This window comes from Oncorhynchus kisutch, linkage group LG16 (assembly GCF_002021735.2).
Source record: "Oncorhynchus kisutch isolate 150728-3 linkage group LG16, Okis_V2, whole genome shotgun sequence".
Classification (NCBI taxonomy): domain Eukaryota; kingdom Metazoa; phylum Chordata; class Actinopteri; order Salmoniformes; family Salmonidae; genus Oncorhynchus; species Oncorhynchus kisutch.
The window spans coordinates 27,157,665-27,183,976 of NC_034189.2; the positions used below are offsets into that span (position 1 = coordinate 27,157,665).

Here is a 26,312-nt window from a genome sequence, read left to right on the forward strand (position 1 = left end):
TTCCCTCTAAGCAAAACAAAAAAAAATCTGTCTTGTCTCGTTCGTCTCGCTCTGGATCAGCTACGACTCTGGAAAAAGAAGCTTGCGCATGAGGCCTACCTCGACCTTTCGTAAATCAAAGGCATATTTAACTAGTTTGTTCTTTGTTTTGTATTTAAAACCAGTTTATTGTAGTTCGTTTTCGACCTTTTTTAAGAATATGTCGAAATTACTGTTATTTTATGACAACATTTTGGTTTTTACGGGACTATGCAAGAATCCTCGGTCTCCAGTATCAAGCGATCAGCGTTCTTTTCAGTACTTCAACTGGGAAAGTCTGGGGAAAGCCTGCGGTGTTAAATTACAATACCCGTGAAATACTTTACCATATTTCAAACGGAAAAGCTTGAAATACACATTTTCAGAGCAAACGTCGCTATAATTTGTAATGTAAATGGGTGATTTGTCTGAATTAGGGACGAGATTGGAAGGCCACGTTTAACGCAGTGACACAGCCTGGCTTTGGCGGTAAGAAGTGTCTTGTTAGCTAACAAAAGTCCATGCAAAATTAAACATGTATAGTTATGAACTAGTAACATCAACTAGTAAACTAACATGTGGTTGGTGTTAAGTCAAGTATAAATTTTTTATTATCCTCAAGAGTTAGATAATCGCCTAAGAAGACTTAGTAGGTAACGTTGGCTTGTTGGAGATGCGGCCAGCTAGCAGCGTTACCCCTTTGTGGGAACAAGCGAGCTAAACAGTGAAACCCGCCAGTTGGATACTGTAATTACTTAAGGATGGTAAATTAGCAACTTGTTTTAGATATTATTTTAGCGCTGATTTATTTGTTACAATGTCACCGATGCCAATATAGACGCATCTGATGGCTTTAATATGTTGTTTAGTTGGCAAACAAAAATGGCCACCGGGACTCCTGGGAGACCGGGTCGCTAACTAGCAAGCCAACCTCAAACACTGTGCCATGTTGTTCAAAGGCATAACTTGGCGTGTAAATCCATAGGAAATACAGGGTGGCATTTTAATGTTCGTTTTTATCATTTATTTACTACCTGACTTAAAGTTATTTATCCACATGTTGCGTGGTCTGTTAGGTGGCTGGCTAGCTAACCGAGTTGTAGACATGGTCAAAACACTATGGTCATGGTTTTGTCTGGCACTGTCAGAGCAGATAACAACTCATGACATTTCCTGTTAATATCTTCAATATATGTACAAATATTTAATAGGATACTTGACCATTTACACGAATATTTGTTTCCCTGTCTGTATTGCTTGCTAGTAACAATAGTTACCAAATTGCTAACTTTGTACATTCGTTGGAACCTCATCTCAACATGGCGGTGTTGTGACTGGTGCTTTTGCTTCTTGTTGGCAAGAAAAATGGAGTCTTGTTAGGTACCAGCTAACTTGAAAGTTTGCCTTCACTAGAATGGATTGAGCATGCCTCGAAAAGAGTTGAAAATCGATTGTGTAACGTTCGATTGCTTAATGTTGGCTAGTCAGGTAATGTATACATTGAGTTTAATCAAGTAAGGTGCTTGATTTTCTCAGTTTCACAAACTGCCTGTTTCCACAGTGCATATAGTTAGCTTCTTGTTATCCTGTCTTGTCAACAAGCTTGCATGCCAATTTGGTTTGTCCTAGATGTTGCAAATGTTAAGCTATATTTCAACTATAAGTTCCAGACTAATCAACAAGCAGCCTACTTCACTAGGCACCAGAGGTGTTTTCACTTTAGCCTGTTACATAATATAATAATCTTGTTAGATCTGGAGTTGGACCACGGGCGGCTACTGTAGACATTGTTCACACAACTCTAGCTACAGTATATTGCCCCAATGCCAAGAGGTCTTTAACAAAAAATACACCGTTTATACCCTAAAGCGCCTAAATATATTTTAGAATGTTCTCCCTTTGCTTTAACCAGTTTTTGGTGTGTTCTTGATTAAATATGTAGCCTGGATGTAGCAGGGTTTTTAGAGAAGAGAAAGTATGTTTAAAAGGGAAGTACTACAGATACGATAACGCTATACTTGTTTATTTTTTATTTAACTTGGCAAGTCAGTTAAGAACAAATGGTTATTTACAATGACGGCCAAACCCTCCCCTAACCCGGACGACGCTGGGCCAATTGTGCACCGCCCTATGGGACTCCCGATCACGGCCGGTTGTGATACAGCCCGGGATCGAACACCGGGTCTGTAGTGATGCCTCTTGCACGGCGATGCAGTGCTTTAGACTGCTGCGCCACTTGGGAGGCCCGGAAACTGTAAACTGCATGTCAATTCGCAAATACAATTCTAAGTGACTTAGCTCTTCTCTGTTAACTACAGCTCCTTAAGTGTTAATGGTGGTTGCTAATATGTACCCCTCATAGTTATTGTTTAGATGACATTAACTGATTGTAGCTATTTTCTTGTTTAAAGTAATAAAGAAATTGAAGTTACTTCTTGACTCTGTTTATGTATTTGGGGAACTGAATGGGTTTCGCCATTATCAACATGCCTCTTTGCCCTCATCTTTTCTTTGGCAGATTCTAGCAGTGACAGAGGAACACAGTTCTCAAGTTCCCACTGGGAAGCTGTTGTAGATCAGCTGTATCCTTATTACTCCCAAGCACTTGGGTTAAGATGTTGCTTTTGATTTAATCTATGTTATCCACATATTAGAGATTCCTGTTGGCCATATCATTGTGGTCTGTTTATTTACAAGTCAACGTTTGTTAAACAAAGGCTTCTACATGGTGCTGTCATACAAAAGCACCATCAGCTTTTTGGCTCCCTCTTGTGGTCTACAATGCAAATGGCATGCTTTTTTTTGCTCAACAGTTCAAGTGCACAAATGTCCCCTAACTGCTCTCAGCCCCCTCTACTGGCAACAAGACAAGTGACATGGTGGGAAATGGCAGCAATAACAGCTGTATGTCAGCAGCTTAGCATATGTATCATTTGATGTGTAGTTTGCCTACATTCAAAACCGTTTACCTGGTCAATATACTGTACATTAATGTTGATTCATCAGCACAATCCCTCATGAATGGAGGTTATAAAGCATTTCTTTGTCAGTGGATTTTAATGCCTTTGGTTGTCATTGGATATAGGCCAATCTTAGTTCAAATTTGATGTTTAGCCATATAGGAGGGCCCACACCAATCTACCATGTGAAGACTGATCTGTGAGTATGGGTGATAACATGTTTAATGCCTCTCCCATCACATGTTATTTGTGTGTCTAACACTTTACATTTGAGTGGGGCATAGTGTTCTCAGTGGGATGGGTGACATACATGAGGGTACCTGTTTTGTCCTTGTGAGTTTGGTTTATGTGGAGAAAGATGCCCTTAATCAGAGGGAGCTCTCGTTTGGTGATGTCAGTGTTTGCCTGGCAGTGCATGTTTTGTGTGAGCAAGTGAGGGAGCTTTTTTTTTTTAAACAAGGTGGTTCTGCGGAGTATGGCCGAGGGAGCCCAGGAGGACCACTTAGATTTTTTTTTAAACACCTTTAACTTCCATTTCTTGCAAACAAATATAGCCTTCTATGATGACAAAGTAAAAATAAACAATGGCATAGCCAGTCCACAAGATGGCGTAACGCCTCTTACGTTGTTTACATTTTAGTGGGGCCATTCTTTACATTTGGTGCGTCCAAGTGGCGCAGCGGTCTAAGGCACTGCATCGATTCCGGGCTGTGTCACAACCGATCGGGTGTATCCATTGGGCGACGCACAATTGGCCAAGTGTCGTCCGGGTTAGGGGAGGGCTTGACCGGGGTAGGCCGTCAGTGTAAATAATAATTTGTTCTTAACTGATTTGCCTAGTTAAATTAAAAAAATGTGCGAGGGAGAACCCTGGAGCTTAGCGTGTTCTCCATAGCACAGTAAGAGCCTATTTATGCTTGATCCAAAACGTGGTCGGGAGCACGTTTATGGATGGTGTGACGCAATTGCGAAGCCTCTGGAGGCAGGCAGAGGCCAAAATGAGCTCTCATGCTCGCCGTGCGCTTCTCAAATGTAACAAAGCGGAGGGCTCTGTACAGCAACGCATTGACATGATTGGTTAACGGTGAGTGGGGGCGGGAGGTCCTGTATCAACACAAACTCACTTCCTTGACAACTTCCTTCACAACAGCTCAACAAAAACAAAAAAACAGCTCTGCGTTGCTCTGCGAACCGCAAGAATTATAAATGCCCAGACTTCTGCAGAGACCATATCACGGTAAATGCTGCACGACCAATGCAGACGTCAGAATGACCACGCAGCCCCTTAAATGAGAGAGGGAGAAGAGAGACAACCAGGGAGAGGGAGCCGTTACTCCACTTTGACACGAGATTCTGGACCCTTATTTAAACATCCTTCCTGTCTGCGGCGGAAGGTAAGAGACATATGATAAGCGCTAGATTATGTGGCTTTTCTCGCCGCCTTGGCCACTGATGTCCCAGCTACAAATGCACCTGCAGTGCAGGCCTATAATTCGTGGATCTGTTTTGCTGTGTGTTTATCCTTGTCTGTCACAATGTAAAGGTACGCATAAAGCATCCCGCATAAAAACAAGATGCCATGCTTTGTGTATACCATGCTAAGGTTGTTCCATCAGGTCACAGAGTAAAATCTGGATAAACACATAAAATATCAGTCCTGTTGCGTGTGCCTGATTTCTCAGCCAGGTTTTCTGTTCCAGGTTTTCTGTTAGTAGGCCGACTGACTGGGTCACAACATGGGACTGCGGTTTCTAAATCAAGCGTGAATTCCCTCCATTCACGACCAAGCAGTATCTGCAATGATTCAATTGCGATTACATGATCCCAAAAAAATCTGCCCACTCTGATAATATCAGTACCTAACAGACCAAGTGGTCAAGCATAAATGTTTAGCTTCCAACTCAATTAAAAAAAGACCCCACAGTTTAAGTGTATATACACTGGCCCTGCTGTTTCGTAATAAAATGTATCATGACGTTGGCTAAGAGGCACGCTCTCGCTTGTTAAAAACAAATCAACGGAACAAAGTGAGCACTTTTCTTGAAAGGCATTCCAGTGGGAGCGCAGGGAATGTCCTGTTCCCTTTACTGTTTGTTTTGATGATGTTGCCAAGTGGCTCCATCTTTTATGCGTCCCTTATTATCATCCATCTATCCCTCCAGATCCAACCTCTGTCTCATGTGGGCATATTTCTTCTAGGGATGTTTGCGTTCTTTGGCAAACTAATCTAATAATCTAAGACGCTTCGATATTTACGGGTCCAAGTCTGAGATACTTTTCAGAGGACGCACAGATAGCTTTTGGAGGAGATTCACACACATTATCCAACTTTGTGTGAAGGCTTTGGGAGCCTCTTCCTCTCCCAGAACTATCTGAGGTGCTAAATTAATTACACTTGATCCCACCTCCTTTCGCAATCGGTTTAGTGTTAATCTGGGTTCCGCTCGGCGCCGGCCAGGTCTGGCCCTAGCAGCACCACGAGTCCTACTATCCTCCCCCAGGGGACTGGCTCTGGCCATCTCTCCCTCTCTCGGGTCTGTCTATCCTTCACGCCCTTTCCCTAATTCTCTTTACCTCCCTTTTATTTGTTTTGCTTCCTCACTCCGTTACCTCCTCCCCTCTGCCTAATTCTCCCTCCCCCGTTGCCTCTTTCTCTTATGTCCTCTGCCCTCTCGCTCTCCCCCTTACCACCTCCACTCACCACTATTCTCCCCCTCTCTTCTCTGCCCCCCTCTCTCATACTGCGCTGTAGAGACTACCACATGCTGGCCGCAGGCTCTCCTCTTGCCCCACCACTGTTAATTTTTTTTCTCTTTTAGTTTCTTTGCTCTGCCTCTAGTGTTTTCCCTGGCACGGCGCCGAAGCCTCTGACCATCTGCCTCTCTTTCTTTCTCACTTTTCCTTTATCGCTCCCTTTCTTTTCCCTCTCTCCCGACGTCAACGGTATTATTATCAGTGCTTTTTGTCCAGTTTTTTTGTCACTGGGGAATGATTTGATTTTGTCCCCCCCCCCCCCCCCCCCCCCCTCGCACACTCCCTCTTTTTTTCCCCGCTGTCCCTTACGGCCATTCTCTCGCTCTCTCTGCCATAGCTCTCTTAAAGAGACATGGTGGAAGAGCAGGGATGTTGACACCACTCAGAAAAACAATGCCATCTTAGGAACAGGAAGTATCATACGCCTGGAGTGCAACGCTACCGGCACGCCTGCTACACAGTCACCATAGAGCCACTTCCTGCTCACCACTGAACACCAGTAAAACAACCCTCTCTGGGAAATATGACCTCCTCACTCACCACTAACCCTCCTCCCAGCTATCCTGAACCTACACAACAGGCTAGTCACCCCTTCACCAAATTCTCTCTTGTGTACTCTCTTTCTCCCTACTTCCCCCTCCCTCCCACTCTCTTTGCCATTACAGCATGCCTGAGTAGCTGCCTGGAGATGAAGAAGCTAATTAATTTGATTTAGCAGTTCTTTCCCTGGCAGTGGAAAAACCAACTCCCTCCTCCCCCTCCCCAACACCACCCCAAACCGTATCAGGCACCCCTCCCAGATGATTTTCCACCCATCCTATCCAGTCTCTTTTGGCAGCATTTCCTTTCCTTTTTCCCTCGACGCGAGCGTGCGTGCATTTTAGGTCTGCTCTCGGTTGCATATTAAACTAAAGCTAGTCACTATCCTCTAGTAACCTCCATTCAGTGTTGTTCAGCTCTAATTTTCCAGATTTCACTGGCGCAGGTTTTGTGACTCAACACAGGCTGTGTTGGCGCAGACACAAGGCCTGCTCAGCGATCACACAAGCGTGCTGGCTCTGGCCATATTCATTCACCGTGGGGATATGAATCACTTAGTAGCCATTTAGTGCTAAAACCCCATTTCCGTCATCTGATATTCTAATGTATCCACCCGCCAACAGTCACCCGCTGTGACACGCTGCTGCTTTTGGGGCATCTGCCGAGCGTACGCAGTTAATCATGTGACAGACATGATGTGCGCAGTAAATCATGTGCATTTGTACAAGAGTATGTATTTGTGTGTTTAATAGTTCCAATATGTGTCTGCATGTGGCACACAGGAGTGTGTCTGCAAGTTTGCTTGTATGCAATTCTGCGTGTGTGTGTGGATGTGCAAGTCTCGCAATTTATTTTTTTATAACGTTTTCCTGTCTGCAGGCCAGAGCGAATGGCCGCCCACCTGACCCCTTTGTGGAGCGACTCCACTTCCTGTTCCCCTTTTAAGACGACCCCTGGCCTTTAAACCTGAGGTCAACACCTCTGGACCTACCACTTAAGCAGGTCAGTCTCTCTAGGGTTTGTTTTGATTATAGTCCTTCTCTAGGCTTCAGTAAACTTGAATTCAAGGCTGCAAGTTAAATGATTGTATATACAGCAGCACCCGCTTAGGTGTCTGTATCTGGACCAGTTGTGGTGGTTTCAAGCAGGACTCTGATGAGACCAAATTCTATTTAATACATTGTCAAGCGCTGGTGAATGAATGAGGCCCGCTCACTGTTGAAATCAATTACACTGTTGAAATCAATTACACTGTTGAAATCAATTACACTGTTGAAATCAATTACACTGTTGAAATCAATTACACTGTTGAAATCAATTACACTGTTGAAATCAATTACACTGTTGAAATCAATTACACTGTTGAAATCAATTACACTGTTGAAAGTATTCAATAGTTTTCAGGTCCCTATTTTTCAGTCTCACTGTCAAACTCGACAACCATTTAACAATTCAGAGCAAATATATTTTTGTTGTTTATCGATTGCAAACCAAAATACCCAACATTTCTTTGTTCTCACGCTGTTTTCAATACATTTACTTTCAAGACTTGTGTGTGGGTGAAGTTTGTCAAGTGTTTCTAAAACAATGCTTTTCCCTATTAACGGTAAATGGTTTTGAATGTAGCACTCCATAATGGCTCTGATTTCCCAGCAAGATGGTTCCCTTGGCGCTTCCATCGTTGCGCATTCAGATGTGTGTGTCGCTTGGTAGCACAGCATGAAAAGCTATGATCACGTTTGGGCAAACGCCCATGAATAGGGACGGCTGGACAACGGGACTCCCTCTGAATACAGAGTTAAGGGGGGGGGGGGGGGGGGGGGGGGGCTGCCACGGGACACTGCACACATGTGTGGGACTGGTTGGCCACACTCCAGTTACGTAAGCGTGCGCGCACACACCCCTCACTGTTATGACTGTCAACGGCCAATATTTTATCCACCTCCCCATCTCTCATACACACATACACTTTATGTGCCACATGCTTTATGTGCCACATGCTTTATGTGCCCTGTCACAAGCACACTCAAACTCTGTCCCCCACACACTCGCTCTCTTTCTCTCTCGCGCCATTGGTGAAAAAGTGCATTGGAGGGGAGGGGGATAAGAAGCAACAAAGTTCCTGCAGAGCCAGAGAGGTCACAGCAACAACACCCAATCCCAGCTCCGTTCCCATGGAGACAAGTGTGCTAGTATACAATGGGGGAGGAGCAGGAGGGAGTAGTGGCAAGGGGGGGGGGGGGTTGCTGCTGTGCATGTGTCAGCAGTGTAAAAGGATGGGGAAGTAGGATATGTGTGATGGCTGTAAAGTCCTGAACATTCTTCTCCCTCCCCCACCTCCTCTCTCCTGCCACCCTCCCCCCTGTTGAGAAGCAGAGCAGTCTGGGGTAGTTAGAGATGTGGGATGCCATTGATTTTTGTCTCGTGTGGAATTGTAAGAGGTTAGTCAGGGCCAAGATGGTGGTGGTATCCTGTCTAACAAGTAACGTTTCCAGAACATAAGATACCCGTTGTTTTTGACTGGTTCCCATTTGGTTGTGAGATAACATTTGTTAAGTCAGGGGTGTATTCAATATGTCTTGCAACAGAAACCATTTACCGTATAAGAACCAAATGGATGCAAGCGTAATGGCACTGGGAGGGACCTCTCTGAATTTGTCAAATAGGAACTTGTTTTTGTTGCAGAATGTTTTCCCGATTGGAGTAAACGGTTTCTGTTGCAAAACGTTTTGCAGCAGAATCAGCGTAATGAATACACCCCTGGGTTGTATTCACTAATGCACACTAGCAAAACATTTGCAATGGAAATAATAGGTTCTTGTTGGACAATTATCTTTTGAAAGTATCCCAAAGTGGGATTCAAATTAATTTAATTGTCATTTTTTTGTCAACGATCTTTGTCCACTAATGCCAAAGTGGAAGACACTTTTTTACAAAATGTTAGAATTTATGAAAAATAAAATACATATTGATTAGATAAGTATTTACACCGTCAATACATGTCACCTTTGGCAGCGATTACAGCTGTGAGTCTTTCTGGGTAAGTCTCTATAGAGCTTTCCACACCTGGATGTGCAGCATTTGCCCAATTATTCTTAAATTCTGCAGGCTCTGTCAAATTGGTTGTTGATCATTGCTAGACAAACATTTTCACGTCTTGCCATATATTTTCAAGCAGATTTAAGTCAAAACTGTTACTCGGCCACTCAGGAACATTCACTGTCTTCTTGGTAAGCAACTACAGTGTAGATTTGGCCTTGTTATAGGTTATTGTCTGGTGGAAAGCAGACAACCAAGTTTTCCTTTAGGATTTTGCCTGTGCTTAGCTCCATTCCGTTTTCTTTTTTATCCTGAAAAACTTCCCAGTCCTTTACGATTACAAGCATACCCATAACATTATGCAGCCACCACTGTGCTTGAAAATATGGAGAGTGGTACTCAGTAATGTATTGTGTATTTGCCCCAAATATAACACCGTTTTCAGGACAGAAAATGAATTGCTTTGCCACATTTTTTTGCGGTATTACTTTAGTGCCTTGTTATAAACAGGATGCATGTTTGGGAATATTTTTTTATTGTGTACAGGCTTCCTTTTCACTCCATCAATTAGGTTAGTACTGTGGAGTAACTACAATGTTGTTGATCCATCCTCAGTTTTCTCCTTATCAGAGCCATTCAACTATAACAATTTTAAAGTCACCATTGGCCTCATGATGAGTTTGGAAGGACACCTGTATCTTTGTAGTGACTGTGTGTATTGATACAACATCCAAAGTGCAATTAATAACTTCACCAGGCTCAAAGGGATATTATTATAATATATATTTTTTACCCATCTACCAATAGGTACCCTTCTTTGCTAGCCATTGGAAACCTCCCTGGTCTTTGTGGTTGAATCTGTTTGAAATTCACTGTTCAACTGAGGGACCTTACAGATAATTGTAAGATTTTAACTAACAATGTTTTAAGAAAAGTAAATCAAATAAGTGTTAAGTAGAAAATAAAAGTAACAAATAATTAAACAGCTGTAGTAAAATAACAGTAGCGAGGGTACCGCTACTGGGTACCGGTACAGAGTCGATGTGCGGGGGCACCGGTTAGTTGAGGTAATATGTACATGTAGGTAGAGTTAGTGACTATGCATAGATAATAAACAGAGAGTAGCAGCAGAGTAAAAGAGGGGTCTGGGTAGCCCTTTGATGAGCTGTTCATGAGTCTTGGGGGTAGATGTTGTTAAGAAGCCTTTTGGACCTAGGCTTGGTGCTCCGGTACCACTTGCCGTGCGGTAGTCTATGACTAGGGTGCTGTAGTCATTTAAAAATCATGTTAACCTGTTATTGCACACAGTGAGTCCATGCAACGTATGTGACTTGTTAAGCAAATATATTTATATATACAATGACATCATAATTCTCTGGGCCTCTGTAGCTTAGTTGGTAGAGCACTATGCTTGCAACGCCAAGATAGTGGGGCGGTGGGGCGGCACTGGTTAGAGCGTTGGACTAGTAACCGAAAGGTTGCAAGATCGAATCCCCATGCTGACAAGGCAGAATCCCCCTGCACAAGGCAGTTTAACCCACTGTTCCTAGGCCGTCATTGAAAATAAGAATTTGTTCTTAACTGACTTGCCTACTTAAATAAAGGTTAAAAAAATAATTGTGGGTTCAATCCCCGGGACTACCCTTACTTTAAAAAAAAATGTATGCAAGCATGACTATGGCGCTTTGGATAAAAGCATCTGCGATATATTATTTAATTATATATTATCATTCCCCTTTGGAATTATGAGGTATTGTTTTGGCCAGTCTCCCAAAAATCTAAATGAAACTATTTTAAAATTCAGGATGAAACACAGCAAATTGTGGAAGAAGTCAAGGAAGTCTCTGATTCAGTCTGTTTTCTTCCATTAAGATCCTAGTAAATGATGTATTTATTTTGCCAGGTAAGTTAACAGATCTTTTTGACATAAACAAACACGGCAAGGCCACGCAGGTTTCTGTTGGCTGTCAATCAATCAATCAGTCGTACAGCAGGGTAGAGTTGGCCTTAGGGTCATACACACACACTCGCAGTGAACCCGAAACACACACCTGATTTTTGGCGCCATCGCTCGCTCCCCGTAAACCTGAAACCTTTTAAGAGGCAATAAAAATAGAGGGCAGTGTGTCCCTGCCCTAATCTCTCTTTCTCTTTCTTTGATCTTTGCCTTCTTCCTTTTCCTTCAGTTAAGAGTACTTCCATCGGCCTTCAGACTGTTGTCTGTACCCCCCCCCCATTCTCTATCTATCCTAGTTCCCAGGTTTTTTGTTTTTTTGTTGGCATTGGTCCTGTTTGTTTTCAGCCATTTTGGGGACTGGCAGTGCTCGTAACTAACTGCTTAAATGGCGTCCTCTGCCTTGCTCTCCCTCTCTCTCCCTATCTCGCCAGGCTTTGTGTATATAAAGTAGTGTGTGTGTTTGTGTGTGCACGTGTGTGTGTGTGTGTGGCTGGAGAACAACAGTTCCAAATAAAAAGAGGATTGGATTCAGAGGGGGTGGGGGAGGAGGTGGAGAGAGAATAGAAGAGATGGGGGGGGGGGGGTGAAAAAATTCACTTGCTGGAAAAAAAAAATAGGCAAAAACACTGAGAATCATGTGTCAGAGGCAAAACTGAAGTGAGCGAGCGAGCGGAGCAGGCGAGGGAGGGAGAGAGAGAAGGCGAGGGAGAGCGGGAGCCAGAGTGCGAGAGTCGCTCCTGCCCTCTTTTCTTTACACACTGCTGCCTGTGTGTGCCCCGTCTCTCGCAGACGCGCGCGCACACACACAGCGGCGCGCTCACACAGACCGAGGGAGAGAGAGCCCGAGAGAGCGAGCAAGAGAGAGAGAGGGGAGAGAGGGAGAACACATCACAGCAGAGGTGCAGCAGGAGGTTTCCCGAGGTACGTTGTCTCGTTGTGTGCTTGCCTAGCAGTGAGAGGCTGACATGTTGCTCTCTTCTCTTTTTTTTTTCTCTCTCTGCCTGTTTTTCTTAGTCTCTCCATCGCCGGGGTTGTTGTTGTTTTTGTATGTCAGGAGAAATGGAAGATTTTATTAAGTGTGTGTGCCTGTGCACTGTGTGTGTGTGTACTGTGTGGCGCCAATAAGAGGCCTCGTCTCCCTCATCCTCCCCTGTCTCGCTGGCGCACCACGCAGTTCTTTTTCAGGAGCGATGACTCGTTCAGGGATTGTGATGAAACTTCACATTTCTCGGCGTCTTTTGCATCCGCGTGAATCAGTCCAGATCAACGGGTCTAAGCTAACGCTCGTCTGATCAAGGCGATGGACATTGACATGACATGGTCCTTTGTATTTTAGGGGAACCCTTTCTCACTGTGACCGGTCGGACGATCTTCCTCCATGAACTAAACTCCCAAAAGGACACAGAGAGTTGGGGAATCAACTTGAACATGTCCCTGATATATAATCTAGTGCTGGGATTATGCTGTTCTCGTCTCTCTTGTTCCCTGGTTCTTTGGTGTGTCATAATATCCTCCTTATTGCCAGGTTATTTTGGAAGCGGGAGGCGGTTCTTGCTAAACCTTGGAGGGCATTTTGACATCACAGCCCTATCGCTGTTTCCTTAACTAACCAAAACCTCCTTTTTTTGTTTAAACAAACAATAAAGGGTCTCTCTGTCAAATATTTCCCCATGGGTCACCATGTCTGCCATGCTAAGCCTCTGGCTTCACTGTATGGGAAATGTGACTTACAATACCACCAGGCTTTAGGGGTCATGAGTTATCGGGGCCTTGTTGCTTCGTTGCAGCTGTTGGGTTTTCAGGTAGAGGTTTTCTTGTTTGTATATTGTCTAGGCTCTCTGCCACTGGTCTCCACTGGAAGACTTGATTAACCTGCCAATGCTGTATTTACGTGCAATTCCCACTTAAGCCATTCCAACGGTCCAATTTTTTAATCTGAGATTGCGACATTTGGCATAAATCTCTCGTTGATGGGAGCGATTTTTAAGCAGAAAGCGAGTGTCTACGAAGTCGTGATTTGGCCTCTTGCCGGGTGATGCACTCTGGGTCCTCGGACGGTGTTGTACTGTGTTGTAGCGACGGTGCTACGGCCACAGCAGCAGCCCTCTGGGGACGTTGGAGCAGCATGTTATCAAGAGTTGTCCCCTCATTCACGTGGCCTTGTGCAATCAATGGTGATTTAGTGTCTGGTAGCTGCTTACGTCTCCTTTTTACGCTGTACATGACTAACAGACCTGCGTTGTGTGTGTGTACGTGGTGTCTTAAGAGGGACTGTGTGTGTGTACGTGGTGTCTTAAGAGGGACTGTGTGCAAAATTGAAAAATAATTTGAGGGAAATTACCTCAAAAAGGTAATTGATGTAGTGTTTCCACTCTTACGACTCAAGGTACTTTTTTTTGGGGGGGGGGGCATCCCCTTCTCCTCCTCCTTAATGGTTCCCATGATTCAATTATGGGGCAGAATTCCAGGAATTACGTGCTGGGTTGGGAGCTAACAGGCCATGGTGAGGGTGGTGTTTTAACCTGGGGCAGGTTAGCTGGTGTGTGGAGTGGCATGCAAAATCGTTGAGATACTACAGTTTACGCTGAGTGATTGAGGGGGGGGGGGTATGTTGACACGTCCATCCTCTTCTCCGCCTCCGCCTCCTCCTACTCCCTCTGCCCCATCTGGCTGGCTCCACCATGTTTTCTGGGTTGGGGGGGTTTGTGGAGAGTTCAGTCTCTGTCTCCAGCGACAGCCCCCTTTTCACAGCCCAACTGGTGCCCCCCTGACTGGCCGTTCCACACTAGGGAGAGCCCAACCGACACCTTCCTATTTCCACAACCCCACTCCACTCGCTCACGGTGCGGAACGGGCAAACTAACTCCCACTCCAGCGTGAACCCCCCCCCCCCCGCCCCACACACACACACACACATTTCTCCTTTGCATGCTAGCTGAAAGCCACCCAACAGTCTCTTGCAGTAATTCATCTATGGCTTGGCTCTACACATGAAGGAGATGGGGTCGGAGCCATGGCGTACTAACTGATTATGACTCCAGTTACTTTAATAGTAACGTGGTCATTGTAACCCTGGAGTGTAGCATTAAAGGTTTTCTTTTACCAACTTCCTGTTGCTGATGTGATTCTGGCTAATGTTCTTCTACCTATTGTAAGTGAGTCATTTGTCCCACAACAAGTGTACCTGCACGTTTGTTCATTTATTTTTTGTGGTTCTGTTTTTTTTCCGCAGCACGGCGAGCGCAGACAGACATTCCTTCAGCGAACGTGTTTTGTTTGAGTGGATCACCATCCTTCAGAAAGGGCACGTTATTTTTTAGGGGGCGAGGCTGGGTCCTTGGCACTCTGGGGGTCAGATGCTTGCTTGCGTGTGTGTGTGTGGGGGGAGGATGTGTACTCCTGTGTGTGCGAAGCCCCCCCCCCCACATGTCACGCATGGCCAGTTTGTTGTTCAAGGCCCTGGTTGTGGCGATGCAGTTGTGTGCGTCACAGCGAGATGAAGAAAGAGAGCGAGAGCGGGGGGGGGGGGGGCGGCAGATTAATTTTCCCTTCGCGGCGCACCAGATGACACCGTGACGTCTTTAGTCCTCATGTCGTTTCACGCTGTGTTGGCCTGTGAGTAGCTGGTGTCTAATATCAGGGGTTTCCTGCATGACAATGCTTTATCACAGCACACTGCACAGTAAACATCCAGGTATCTCCGTTTAGCTATGTGCACACTTCCTGCTAATCCACGTAGTCACCGTGCTCGTCTGTGTCGCTGGGTAAATAGAGAGCAATGGTGTGTAGCTGTGCGACTTCACCTGTCTGTGTTTCGCTGCGTATCATGTGAACCGATTTTTAGTGTGCGCGTGGTGTGACCCTCCTGCATTTGTTTTTCTCAGTTTTTTTTTCTTTTAATCCACTTTCAAAGCTCTGCTTATTCTGTCCTGTAATTCAGTTCATTCCACCTATACAGACTCTCTGTGTCGGGGTACTCCTCTGCTTCACCCCATTGTTTTGCATGCGTTTTTCTAAGCAAGGCCATCCGCGACCATCAGTCGTTTGTTTTTGTGGCCGTGAGTGTGCTTGCCGGTGCCTGTATGTATGGTTGCGTGCATTTGTGCCCATGGGGGTGTGTCTGTGTTTGTCTGCCTGTCTGTACTGCTGTGTATGTGCTGTGCGTTTCTGTGTTTCTGTTTCCAGCCTGGCCCTTTTTCTCTCTCCCCTTCGTGCTCTCTCTCTCTCCCTCCTCTTCCCTCTGCAATAACAGTGCTGACCTAGTTCCTGCCTGTTCAGGGCTGCCTGTGGAATTTTACAGAGGCCTGCCTGCCTGCCCTGCTGCTTGAAAACGCAGGCAGAAAAGCATGACTGAGGGTTTTTCTTCTTGCCGCACCATTAGGCCTCAACAGCCGTCTTCCCCAATCTGTAGAGTCCATAGAACGGCCCGTGCTAAATATGTGATAACAAAATAATTGCCTGTTGCGAATCTGTGAGCTGAATATGAATAGATAGCAGGCGAGTGGATCCTCCACAATCGGCGTTCAAATTAGAATTGAAATGGGAAGCGCCACCGTCGACCGTTGCTCGTCTTCTCGAGCTTAACTGCGACAGAACCGGATGCAGTGGGCGGAAGAAAAAAAAACTTCACAACCCCCCCCCCCCCACCCCCCACCCCTACCCTCCCTGGCTCCTGCTTTCCCCTCCTCTCCCTCTGCCTTCACAAATAATGGTTAGAGTCATGGCCAGCAAATTCTGACCACTGCCAGGAATGGGCCAGCAGGCTGTGATGGGAATCACCCCCCCCCCCTTTACCCCCACCAAATGGGAACCTATTTTAAGTTAGCAGGGCTATGGGATGTAAGTCAACACTCTATTTCGGGGATTCTTGATTAAATCTGAATGCCTTCCAATTAGGCGACGGGAATGTTGTGGTACAGCCGAGATGGATCCTTGGAGTGCTTTTCCCGTCTCTGCGTGCTGAAATCTAAACCAGCACTGCCACAGTCCTCTTTCCCTCCTCTCACCATTCCCTTTTTTAAACATGTATTTATTATGGATCCCTATTAGCTGCTGCTAAGGCAGCATCTACTCTTCCCAGGGTCCAGCAAAATTAAGTGTAGCTTATACCATTTTTAAAATGAATAAATTCACAGATTTCACAACACACTCTGTGCCCTCAGGCCCCTACTCCACCACTACCACATATCTTCAGTACTGAATCCGTGTGTGTGTGTGCGCGCATGTGTCTGTGCCTGTGTGTGTTGCTTCACAGTCCCTGCAGTTCCATAAAGTGTGTTTATCTGTTTTTTAAATCTAATTTTACTGTTTGCATCAGTTACTTGATGTGGAATAGAGTTCCATGTAGGTAGTCATGGCTCTATGTAGTACTGTGCGCCTCCCATAGTCTGTTCTGGACTTGGGGCCTGTGAAGAGACCTCTGGTGGCATGTCTTGTGGGATATGCATGGGTGTCCGAGCTGTTTGCTAAGTAGTTCAAACAGACAGCTCGGCGCATTCAACATTTGTGTTTTGATGTTTTATTGCGTTTCTCATGCTACTTCTAGTATATATTTTTTTAGCGTGGCGGAATATTTGAAGGAGAATCTAGTTTTTCTGGTGTTATACATTCAAATGTAGCGGTTATCTACAGCATTTTACAAAAAAAGAATGCCTGCAGGGATCCATTCTAGCTGTAACACTCATCTCTTGTCGTTTCTCAGGTTTTGAGGGCTGGTCATGGTGCCTCAGCCGGAGGTGTGCGACCCTCTCCACGCGAGCCTCTTCCTGCTGCGCCTGAACAAGCAGCACCTGGCCGCCCGGCCCACCTTCTTCTGTGACGTCAACCTCGTCGCCGCCAGCACCGCCTGCAGCCAGTACTTCCGCCAGCTGCTGCTGTCGACGTCTTCCCCACCGCCTTCGGATCCGGTATTGGACACCCGTCATCAACCCCCACTTCTGGGGGGCTGAGCGAGTCCTGGAGCTGCCTCACCTCCAGTCCAGAGTGCTGTCCAACCTGCTCGACTTCATCTACACCTCCCACGTCCTCCGCCGGGACGACAAGGGGAAAAGGCTTCTCTCAGAGGCGGGCCTCAGCCTCGGGGTGCCCTTCTTGACCCACCTGGTTAAAGAAGAGGAGGAGGAACCAGGGGAGATGAAGGGTAAAAGCAGGCAGGGCCGAGGAGGGGAGGCCATGATGGAGGACGGGGCATGCGGCCCAGAGAACGCTAAGATCACCCTCAGCTTCCCCCTCAGTGCCGCCCTGCCCGCCGCCCTCACCGTTCACAACCACCGCTCCTCCTCGGCCATGTCCTCCCCTCGCTGCCGACACTCCTCCTCGGGCTCCAAGGGGTCCAATGAGGGGTCGTCATGGAAACTGGCCTCCGGCGCCACCACGGACAAACGGCGGCCGTTTAAACAGCCCCGACATGACAGCTCTCCATGCTCTTCCTCCTCCTCCCATTCCTCTTCTTCCTCTCCCATGGATCTTACCGCACTGGTCAAAAAGGACACCAAATCCCCCCCACCTCTTTTCAAAGCCGGTCTGGACTCCCAGTTCCACAGGTTCACCCCTAGGTCCTCCAATGGGCCTATAGTGGGTTACCCAGGGGAGGGTCACAGACTGACCAATGGCACAGCCTCCCCCTCAGACACTGCACAGATCCTGTTCAACCTGAGCGCCGTGGCCTATCAGAGCCAGGGGAGGCAGGGCACAGAGAGAAAGGAGAAAACAGGAAAACAAGGAGGGAGGGTGGGCAGCCCACAAGTTGGACCAAACCTCCACCCGCCCACCCTCCACCTTCCTCACCCTTCCTCCTCTTTCATCCCACCCCCTCTTCCTCCTCACTCCTCCTCCACCCCCCCAGATGGCCCCAAGGCGGAGCTGATATGTGGGGTGTGCCACCGCCTCTTCAGCTCCGCCTCGTCTCTCACGGCCCACATGCGGCTGCACCGTGGCGGCCGGGCCCTCAGCTGCCAGCACTGTGGCAAAGCCTTCATCCACAACAAGAGACTGCAGTCACACGAGGCCTCCTGCAGGCACGCTCTGAACCCGGCTATCCCCTCTAACCTCCCCCTTCTCCCCATCCAGCCAAAAGAGGAGCCCCTGGAGGAAGGGGAGGTTAGGGTGGAGGGTGGACAGATTCTGGGGGCAGGCGAGGAAGATATGAAGCCTGGAAAAGGGAAGAAAGGGCGAGGTCTCCTGGTTCGACACGAAGGCGACGTGTCCGAGCTGGTGGGGGACGAGGACCACTTCGTCAAGGTGGTGGACGGCCACGTCATCTACTTCTGCTCGGTGTGCGAGCGCTCCTACATGACCCTGTCCAGCCTCAAGCGCCACTCCAACGTGCACTCATGGCGCCGCAAGTACCCCTGCCACTTCTGCGACAAAGTGTTCGCCCTGGCCGAGTACCGCACCAAGCACGAGGTGTGGCACACGGGCGAGCGACGCTACCAGTGCATCTTCTGCTGGGAGGCCTTCGCCACGTACTACAACCTGAAGACCCACCAGAAGGCTTTCCACGGCATCAGCCCGGGCCTCATCTCCAGCGAGAAGACGGCTAACGGTGGCTACAAGCAGAAGGTCAACGCGCTCAAGTTCTACCGCCTGCTCCCCATGCGTTCCCAGAAGAGACCCTACAAGACTTACAGTGACTCCCTGGCCAATGGCCTGCAGCTGCCCCCTTCTGACCCCTCTGCCGTCCCTCTGCCCCTGGACTGCAGCCTGCCTGACTCCCTGGACCCCGGTGACCTGCGCAGCCTCATCAGTGGCTCTCTACCCAAGGGTGTGAAGCCAGACCCTGAAGAGTTCCCTGCCAGCTTCCCCCTCACAGTAGCCCTAGAGCAGGGAGAGATCCGGCTCCCTTCCCTAACAGGCATGGCCCTAGGGAGAGTAGCAGACAGAGAACCAGCATCCGAGAAGGTAGGTAGTCGTGGTAGTCGTGGCAGCAGTTCCAAGGTATCCGTTGGCAACAGAGTTAAAACTCCCAAGGTCAGCGGTAGCCCAGAGTTGGGTTTGTCCTCCGTGATCACGTACGGACACCCCAAGCCATCAGTCATAGTGCACGGCACAGCAGTGTCATCCGTCATTGTCCATAGCAACCAGGTCACCTCCGGGGGTGGGAAAAGCCCCCTGAGCAGTCCCTCCCCTGAATCTAGCAACAGCCAGACACTCCTCCCCAAGAGCAGTGCAAAGCCTGTTAAAAAGCATAGGGAGAGTACGGAGAGCCATAGGAAGAGAGCTAAATTAGTGGACAGTTCAGATGCCACAGAGGAGTCGGAGAGGAGATCAGAGACGGGTAGGTCCCATCATAAGTCCAGCAAGAGTGACGGCTCCTCAGCCAAACAGTCGTCAGAGGGCAAAGGAGCCGGGCCGCTGTGTCAGATCACGGTGCGGATAGGCGAGGAGGCCATGGTCAAGCGCAGTATCTCCGAGACGGACCTCAAGAGGGACAGGAGCCCCCCTCCTTCCAAAGCCAAAAGGACATACTCCTCCCCACTGGAGACCAAGGAACCTCGCCACTCTCACCACCACCACCACCACCACCACCATCACCACAAACACCGCTCCCATCGCAGCTCGAGCACCGGAGCCGAGGGGGAGAGAGGAGGAGATGGGGAGAGCAGGAAGAAAAGTCCCATAGCCCCGGGCAAGGTCAGAGAGTACTACTTCCGCCAGGAGGTGCGCAAGCAGGGGGAGAGTGAGGACGATGAGGACAACCTCTGGAGGCCCTACTACTCCTACAAACCCAAGAGGAAGGCCCCGCACGTCCACAAAGCAAAGAACTGGCAGGCCAAACTGCACTACAAACGCTCCCTCCGGCTTATGAAGCGGGCCGAGGGAATCATGGACCATGTAAATAAGGAGGCAGGGGAGCAAGACGAGGAGGATGGAACGATGGATGAGGTGGAGGGGGAGGTGGAAGGTCACATAGAGCAAGAGAAGGGAGAGGTACCTGAATCCCTCAGTATTTCCCCTATACCTTCAAAAGACAAAGAGGGGGAGGAAGAAATCCAGGAGGCCCACCTTAAGACCACTGATCCTCCCCTGGCTTCCCCCCAACCCCCTCTGGCTACCTCAGTCTCCCCTATGGACACAAAACGCCGGCCCTGGTCCGATGGGAGCGCGTCGGAGTGCGATACGTGTGGCCGCTGGTTCTCCAGCTCCAGGAAGCGGGATAAACACGAACTCAGCCACCTGCTGGAGTTTGTGTGCCTCCTTTGTAGGGCCCCTTTCCCTTCCAGGGACCAGCTGGAGGATCACCAGAGAACTCGGCACCCCAAAGCCCCCGACCCCCTGTCCGTGCCACCCCGAGCGGGACCTCAGTCCAGAGATGAGGGCGTGGAGAGGGAGACTAAGCTGGCAGAGGTAGACCGGGCGAGAGAGAGGGTTATACTAGGGAAGGGAAGTCCAAGTCGCCTAAGCAGGAGGTCGTTGGCGAGACACACCTGTTCGCAGTGCCATAAGGTGTGCAAGACATCCTCGGCGCTAAACCGCCACGTGAGGCGCCACGAATTAAGCAGCTCCCCGGAGAGAGAAAGGGAGGAGACCCAGCCAGAGCCAAAAGCAGCAGCTGAGACTAGCAAAGACCTCGACACCATGAGTGGCCATGTTCCCGTTGTTCAGTCTGTCCCAGCTATCAGCTACCCTGTCCCAGAACCACAGCATAGCAGCGAGGGCATAGAGTCACAGCAGTGCGCGAGCCAGCCTAGCAAAGTGAAAGCAGAGCACCATATTCCAACACTGTGCAGCAGCCCTGAACTCAATGAACTCGCCACTCCTGTTCCTGACCGAGAGCCCGGTCCACTGATTATTCAGCCCCCTTCAGAGATCCCCATGGCCGATATCCCCGATTCTAACAGGCCCACACCCTCTCCCTCCTCCTGCACCTCGCCCCTCCAGGGTGTGCTGGTCATGAGCAGTGGAGCTGAATGTCTGGACTACCGGACCCCCAGGAAGAGGAGTCTGGAGGGGCAGAGTCACAGGAGGACCAGCCCTGCACCTGTCACGGGACCACCCACCGCTTTTCTGAACATGCACCTGACCTCGCAGATGAGAATCAACCACACTGCTGCTCCTCCATCCGTTGCTATGACAACAGTGCCCCTCCGAGGGGTCTGTGGCGTGAAGCGGGAGGGAGATATTGTGGAGAAAGGACTGAGGCAGGGATGTGGGATGGGCCTCCTCCATCATGCTGGTTTTAAGGACTCACCAGTGGCCCAAGATGTCAGGGTCCTGCCCTTGTCCAGGAGCCCCAGTCCCAACCAAGCACAAGACCTGACCATGTCCTCAATCCTAGCCAGGGAGGTGGAGAGGGAAAGGCAGAGAGAATGGGAGAGTGATATGGAGAGAGAGCTGGAAAAGGGGAGGCAGAGAGAAAGGGAAAGGGATATGGACAGAGAGCTGGAAAGGGGGAGGCAGAGGGAGAGGAATATGGACAGAGTGCTAGAAAGGGAGAGGCGGAGAGAAAGGGTTCAGCAGACTAGGGGGGCATCTCACCCCCCACAGGAGCAGCTCAGAGACAAGGAGGTGATCCTCCTGGTACCCAAAGAGGAGCCAATTAGTCCCGCACCGTCCCCTATACACACACCCATTCAAACCACTATTAACAACCGTCCCTTGCAGAGGCGGCCCACCGTGTCCCCATGCCTCTCCCCCACTGCCATGGACCTGCTGATGCAGGCCAACCGCCACGTTTCCCAGTCCATGTGTGGCACACGGGGTCCCGAGAGGCTTCAGTTGCCCACTGGGTCAGTCGGTGGCATCGACCGCCCCTCGGCCCACGCCCTACTGCTCCCACGGGTCCCCCCACCGTCCGAGGCAGAGCCCCAGGACCACTCCCCAGCGCCATCCAGAGACCCTCACAGAGGGGAAGTCACTGCCAGGGGATACCCCATGCAGGACTACCCCCTGCCCCTCATCGTCCAGAGCGGCTACTGCTCTGGCAAGAAGCAGGAGGACAACCTGCTCATGTCTTACCCAACCGGGCCTCTTGCCTTCGGGTCGTTGGGGAAGATGATACCTACCGGGGACCTAGCCAAACTGCCCTTCTACCCCGACCCGTACCATCTGCTCTACGGGCCGCAGCTGCTGGCCTACCCCTACAACCTGGCCTCCCTGCCCATGGCTCTGAACATGATGGCCCCTGGGGACGACAAGGTGGCGCCGCTGCCCTTCCTCCCCGCCCTCTTCAACTACGCTGCTGCAGCTGGTCCCTACACTGGCATGTTGCCACACCACCTAGTGGCCAACCCCAGCCTCTACAACAGCGGTGGCGGCAGCAGTAGAAAACAGCGGGACAGCAGCGGCGGCGGCGGCGGCAAGCCGTAGAGGTTGTAGAGAGAAGTGACCCTTTTATTGTATTTTAAAAGTGGATGACCAGGCCTGTGGTTGGAAGAAGGGGTGGAGTCATCTCCTTATGGTTACTGAGTCCACTTGCACAGTCCCCGGCCTCTCTTTTGTGAAGTAGCAGTCAGAGCCTCGGCGTTGAATCGGCAGAGAGGATGAATGGGAGGAGGATGAGCGAGGAAAGAAGGGACACATTTCATCATTACAGGCGGATATCCTCCTCTCCTTTCCTCTGGCTTCTGTTCTCATGTCTTTCTGTCGTACTAGTTCTGCACTAGCGCTTGGATAATTGTCTTCTCCGACTCGTTATGATATCTATAATAATAATAATAATAATAATAATAATAACAGGGTGTGAAAATGTTTCCCTCTGCTTTCCTTTACAGTGACTGCATAATGCTGATCACGAATACACCTCTCTAGGGGGACGCTTTTTAGGGAAGGAAAGGGATCAGCTTGAAATGGCATCAAATGAGTGTGGCGTGTGATCCCTCATGTGAACATGTGCTCCGGGTGTTTGTGGGAGCTGTGCGTGACCTGTATGTAGGAGTTATTCAGTTGGGCACGCTGGGGTTGGCTTCTGTTCGCCTGGTGTGTCTGAATGCGAGTGGCTGTACGGCTGCAGTCTGCCATCTGAGCGCTGATCATTCCACGGGGGTTCTGTGGTGTTAACAGCATTCCAACACTAGACTAGCCCTTTTATAGGTCCGTGCATAGTTCAGTAGAAGGAATTATTCTGTTTCCAGTTCCCAAAGTAGCAATGCTAGCTAACCGTATGGATGGAGTAGAGTCTGTACTTGAGACAAATGGCAGATCTTGTGGGCTTATGTTACTATAGTGGCCAGATGAGTCTGCTTAGGGGTTCATGTTAGCGTTTACCTTGCGCAAAACAACTGCAAAATGTTCCTATAAAAGGGGTGGGGGGTGGAAGACTTGACAAGTCTTGTAGCTGATCTGTAAATGTACTTTAGCTGTAGCTGACCACTGGGTGAGAAACACAGGTTAGTGTAGACCACGCACTTCCTGTTCTCCTTGTACTCATCTCATCTCTTCCAAGGTTTGAAAAAAACAACAACATAAGAAATAGGTTGATCTTTTAATGTCCGGTGGCCCTTTTCCTCCCCCTGATGCCTCCTGGTGTCTAACAAAGACACAGTCCGTTTACTAGGCCGGTTCGAAGAGCGGGGGAGTGTAGAAGGAAAAACACAAAGGGGTGGAATCAGGGCAGGGCAATTCCTGTAATATCTGGAAAGAGCGAGGGAGATTTAAAAGAGAACCACAGAGGCCAGGCGCACCTAGGTCAGTACCCTCGACGGAGCTTCCGGGGTCAAATCAAAATGACCCCTCTTTACTGAAAGGGCATAGAAAAGGACAACGGAAATGGAGTCGGATGGTGCCACAGTGGGGCCCGCTTGTGTAAAACAGCTTTTCGTGTCCCAATAGCTCCTCTCTTCTGGGGTAGAGAAGAGAAGGGTGACCGGTGTTGGAGGGCCGGGCTTAGCAGCATCCGTTGTGCGGCTCGGAGTTTCCCCAGATGTCGTGTGGGACTTATTCTGTAATGTCTTTCTCTTGTACGTTACATTTACATGTGTTTGTTTTGTTTGGCTTTTATATCACCTTTTGCTAGCGTGACAGAAGTGGCTTCAGCAAATGAAAGGGGTTTTGAGTACACTTATGAATATGAATGTCATTTTAGTCAAGAGGTTAGGTGCATAAAGTTCGATGGGGTTCAGTTTTTTCCGACTTCGAAAAATAACGCGTGGAGAGCCGTTATGAAGTCTGGTATGCGTATTTACAGTAGTCCTAGGAACATGTCAAGAAACTTAGGTTCTGTATCCACAAAAGCATGAGCAACACTCGCTTCATAACCGTTTTGTATTATTCTCGATATCCAAAATCTCTCACGTTTTCCTTCCCGTGCCTCCTCATCCTCTGTCGTCCCCGTCCCCCCACAATCTCAGCTCACCATCTCTGTTTTGTCTTGGTTTTTGTATTTGTTCTGCAGTATAACCCCCTAAAAACAGAGCAGCTACCACGTTTATTTCTCACAGTCCGTATGGGAGCTGTCCAATTATCCCCGTTCCTCCCCAAACGCGCACACTTCACACAGCCTTTTTTTGGAGTGTGTATGTTGTCTGTGTGTGACGAAACCGCTGCACTGTTCGTTTCGGGCAGGAGGACGGAAACACCGACTGCAGGGGCTCACGGCCTCGACTTGGTTGTGGTTACAAGCCTTCTCTGTGTATTTCTGTGTGTGTGTGTCTCTCTAAGCGTGTGTCTGTATGTAGCGCAGGAGATTGGTGGCACCTTAATTGGGGAGGACAGGCTCGTGGAAACGGCTGGTACGGAAGAAATGGAATGGTATCAAATACATCGAGCACGTGGGCTCCATGTGTTTAAAGCCATGCCAATAGCTCCTTTCCAGCCATTGTTATGAGCCGTCCTGCCCTCAGCAGCCTCCACTGGTATGTGTGTCTGTATGGGTGGGGGGGACCGAAAAGCATCTGCCTCTTAGCAGCATATCCCTCGAGGTACTGTATATGGACAGCCTGTGTTTTTTTTCAGTGGTTTTCTTCGAGCCCACCCTCTTCCCTACCCAGCTGTAGAGACTCACCATACTGTACCCATCGAGGCCATTTCACTAGATAGACATTTTTTTGTGTTTCGTTTAAATAAATAAAAAATCTTCTCACATATTTTTTGCCATCGTGGTGATTAATCACTGACCCAAACGCCTGCAAATAGACATCGAGTGAATTCTGGTGACGATATACATATTTACATTATGTCGAGTAAGTTCAAATGAATTGTGCCTCCGCTTCAGTATATTTAAACGTAGCTGTATTCAAATGGTTTGGATCTTCCAGATTTCAGACAAGGTGCCTTTTTTCTGGCTTAAGAAATTGAAATGATACATGGGTGAATTTATCAAAATGGCAAATGACCGGGAGAAAAGTTGTGGCTTAATGTGCTATGAAGCTGGTCATAGTTCTAGGGGTGTGGCTAAACTGTTTGGTATTGTGTATGTTTAGGTAAATACTGTGCCATAGTTTTTAGAGTCCACAAATACGTTATTGTTTTGTTTCTTCTTCAAATATATGAAATGTTTTAATGTTGCCTGAAAACTTTGTCTGGATTTGACACAAAGGCTTGTAGCCACAGCTCTCCCAGAAGTCCCTTGTTTGTTTCTTTAACACTTTCCTCTTGTTCACCTCTTTCCCGCTCTTTCTCCTCGCTACAATCAAACAAATAAACTATTAACCTGATGACCTAACAGGAAGTCTCATGTCTGATTTGAATATCTGCTCCGAGACAAAAAACAATACACGCTATTATTTTTTTTCCAATAATTGTGTAACTTGTTCCTTTACAAGAAATGAAAAGAAAGATCTGTAAGGTGAAGTTTTGGTTGGTTGTACATGTGATTGTTGAAGCATGTACATTACATAAGAATAGCTGGTGTTGTACTACCCCAGCAAGCAATACAGCTGTTCCACTTGTAGGGGGGGGGGCGGGGTTGATTTAGGCATAATAAATCAACATATGCACAATGGTGGAAAAAGTACCTAATTGTCATACTTGAGTAAAAGTAAAGATACCTTAATAGAAAATGACTCGAGTGAAAGTCACCCAGTTAACAACTACTTGAGTAAAAGATGAAGTATTTGGTATTAAATATACTTAAGTATCAAAAGTACAAGTATAAATAATTGAATATT

The 26,312-nt window shown here is 48.2% G+C and overlaps 1 protein-coding gene across 7 annotated transcripts; it reads left to right on the forward strand.

The window, feature by feature from the left end:
• The first annotated feature begins 33 nt into the window (after positions 1-33).
• Positions 34-25,867, forward strand: zbtb4 (zinc finger and BTB domain containing 4). Of its 7 annotated transcripts, XM_020504324.2 has the most exons (5): positions 34-507; positions 2,537-2,600; positions 4,129-4,372; positions 7,152-7,274; positions 16,970-25,867. In XM_020504324.2, the coding sequence occupies exon 5, from the start codon at positions 17,401-17,403 to the stop codon at positions 22,573-22,575; it is 5,175 nt and encodes a 1,724-aa protein (XP_020359913.1). In that variant the 5' UTR covers positions 34-507; positions 2,537-2,600; positions 4,129-4,372; positions 7,152-7,274; positions 16,970-17,400; the 3' UTR covers positions 22,576-25,867. The 7 variants fall into 7 exon arrangements, with proteins under 7 accessions (XP_020359913.1, XP_031648010.1, XP_020359914.1 ...); XM_031792150.1 differs by lacking the exon at positions 7,152-7,274; XM_020504325.2 differs by lacking the exon at positions 2,537-2,600.
• Positions 25,868-26,312: the final 445 nt, after the last annotated feature.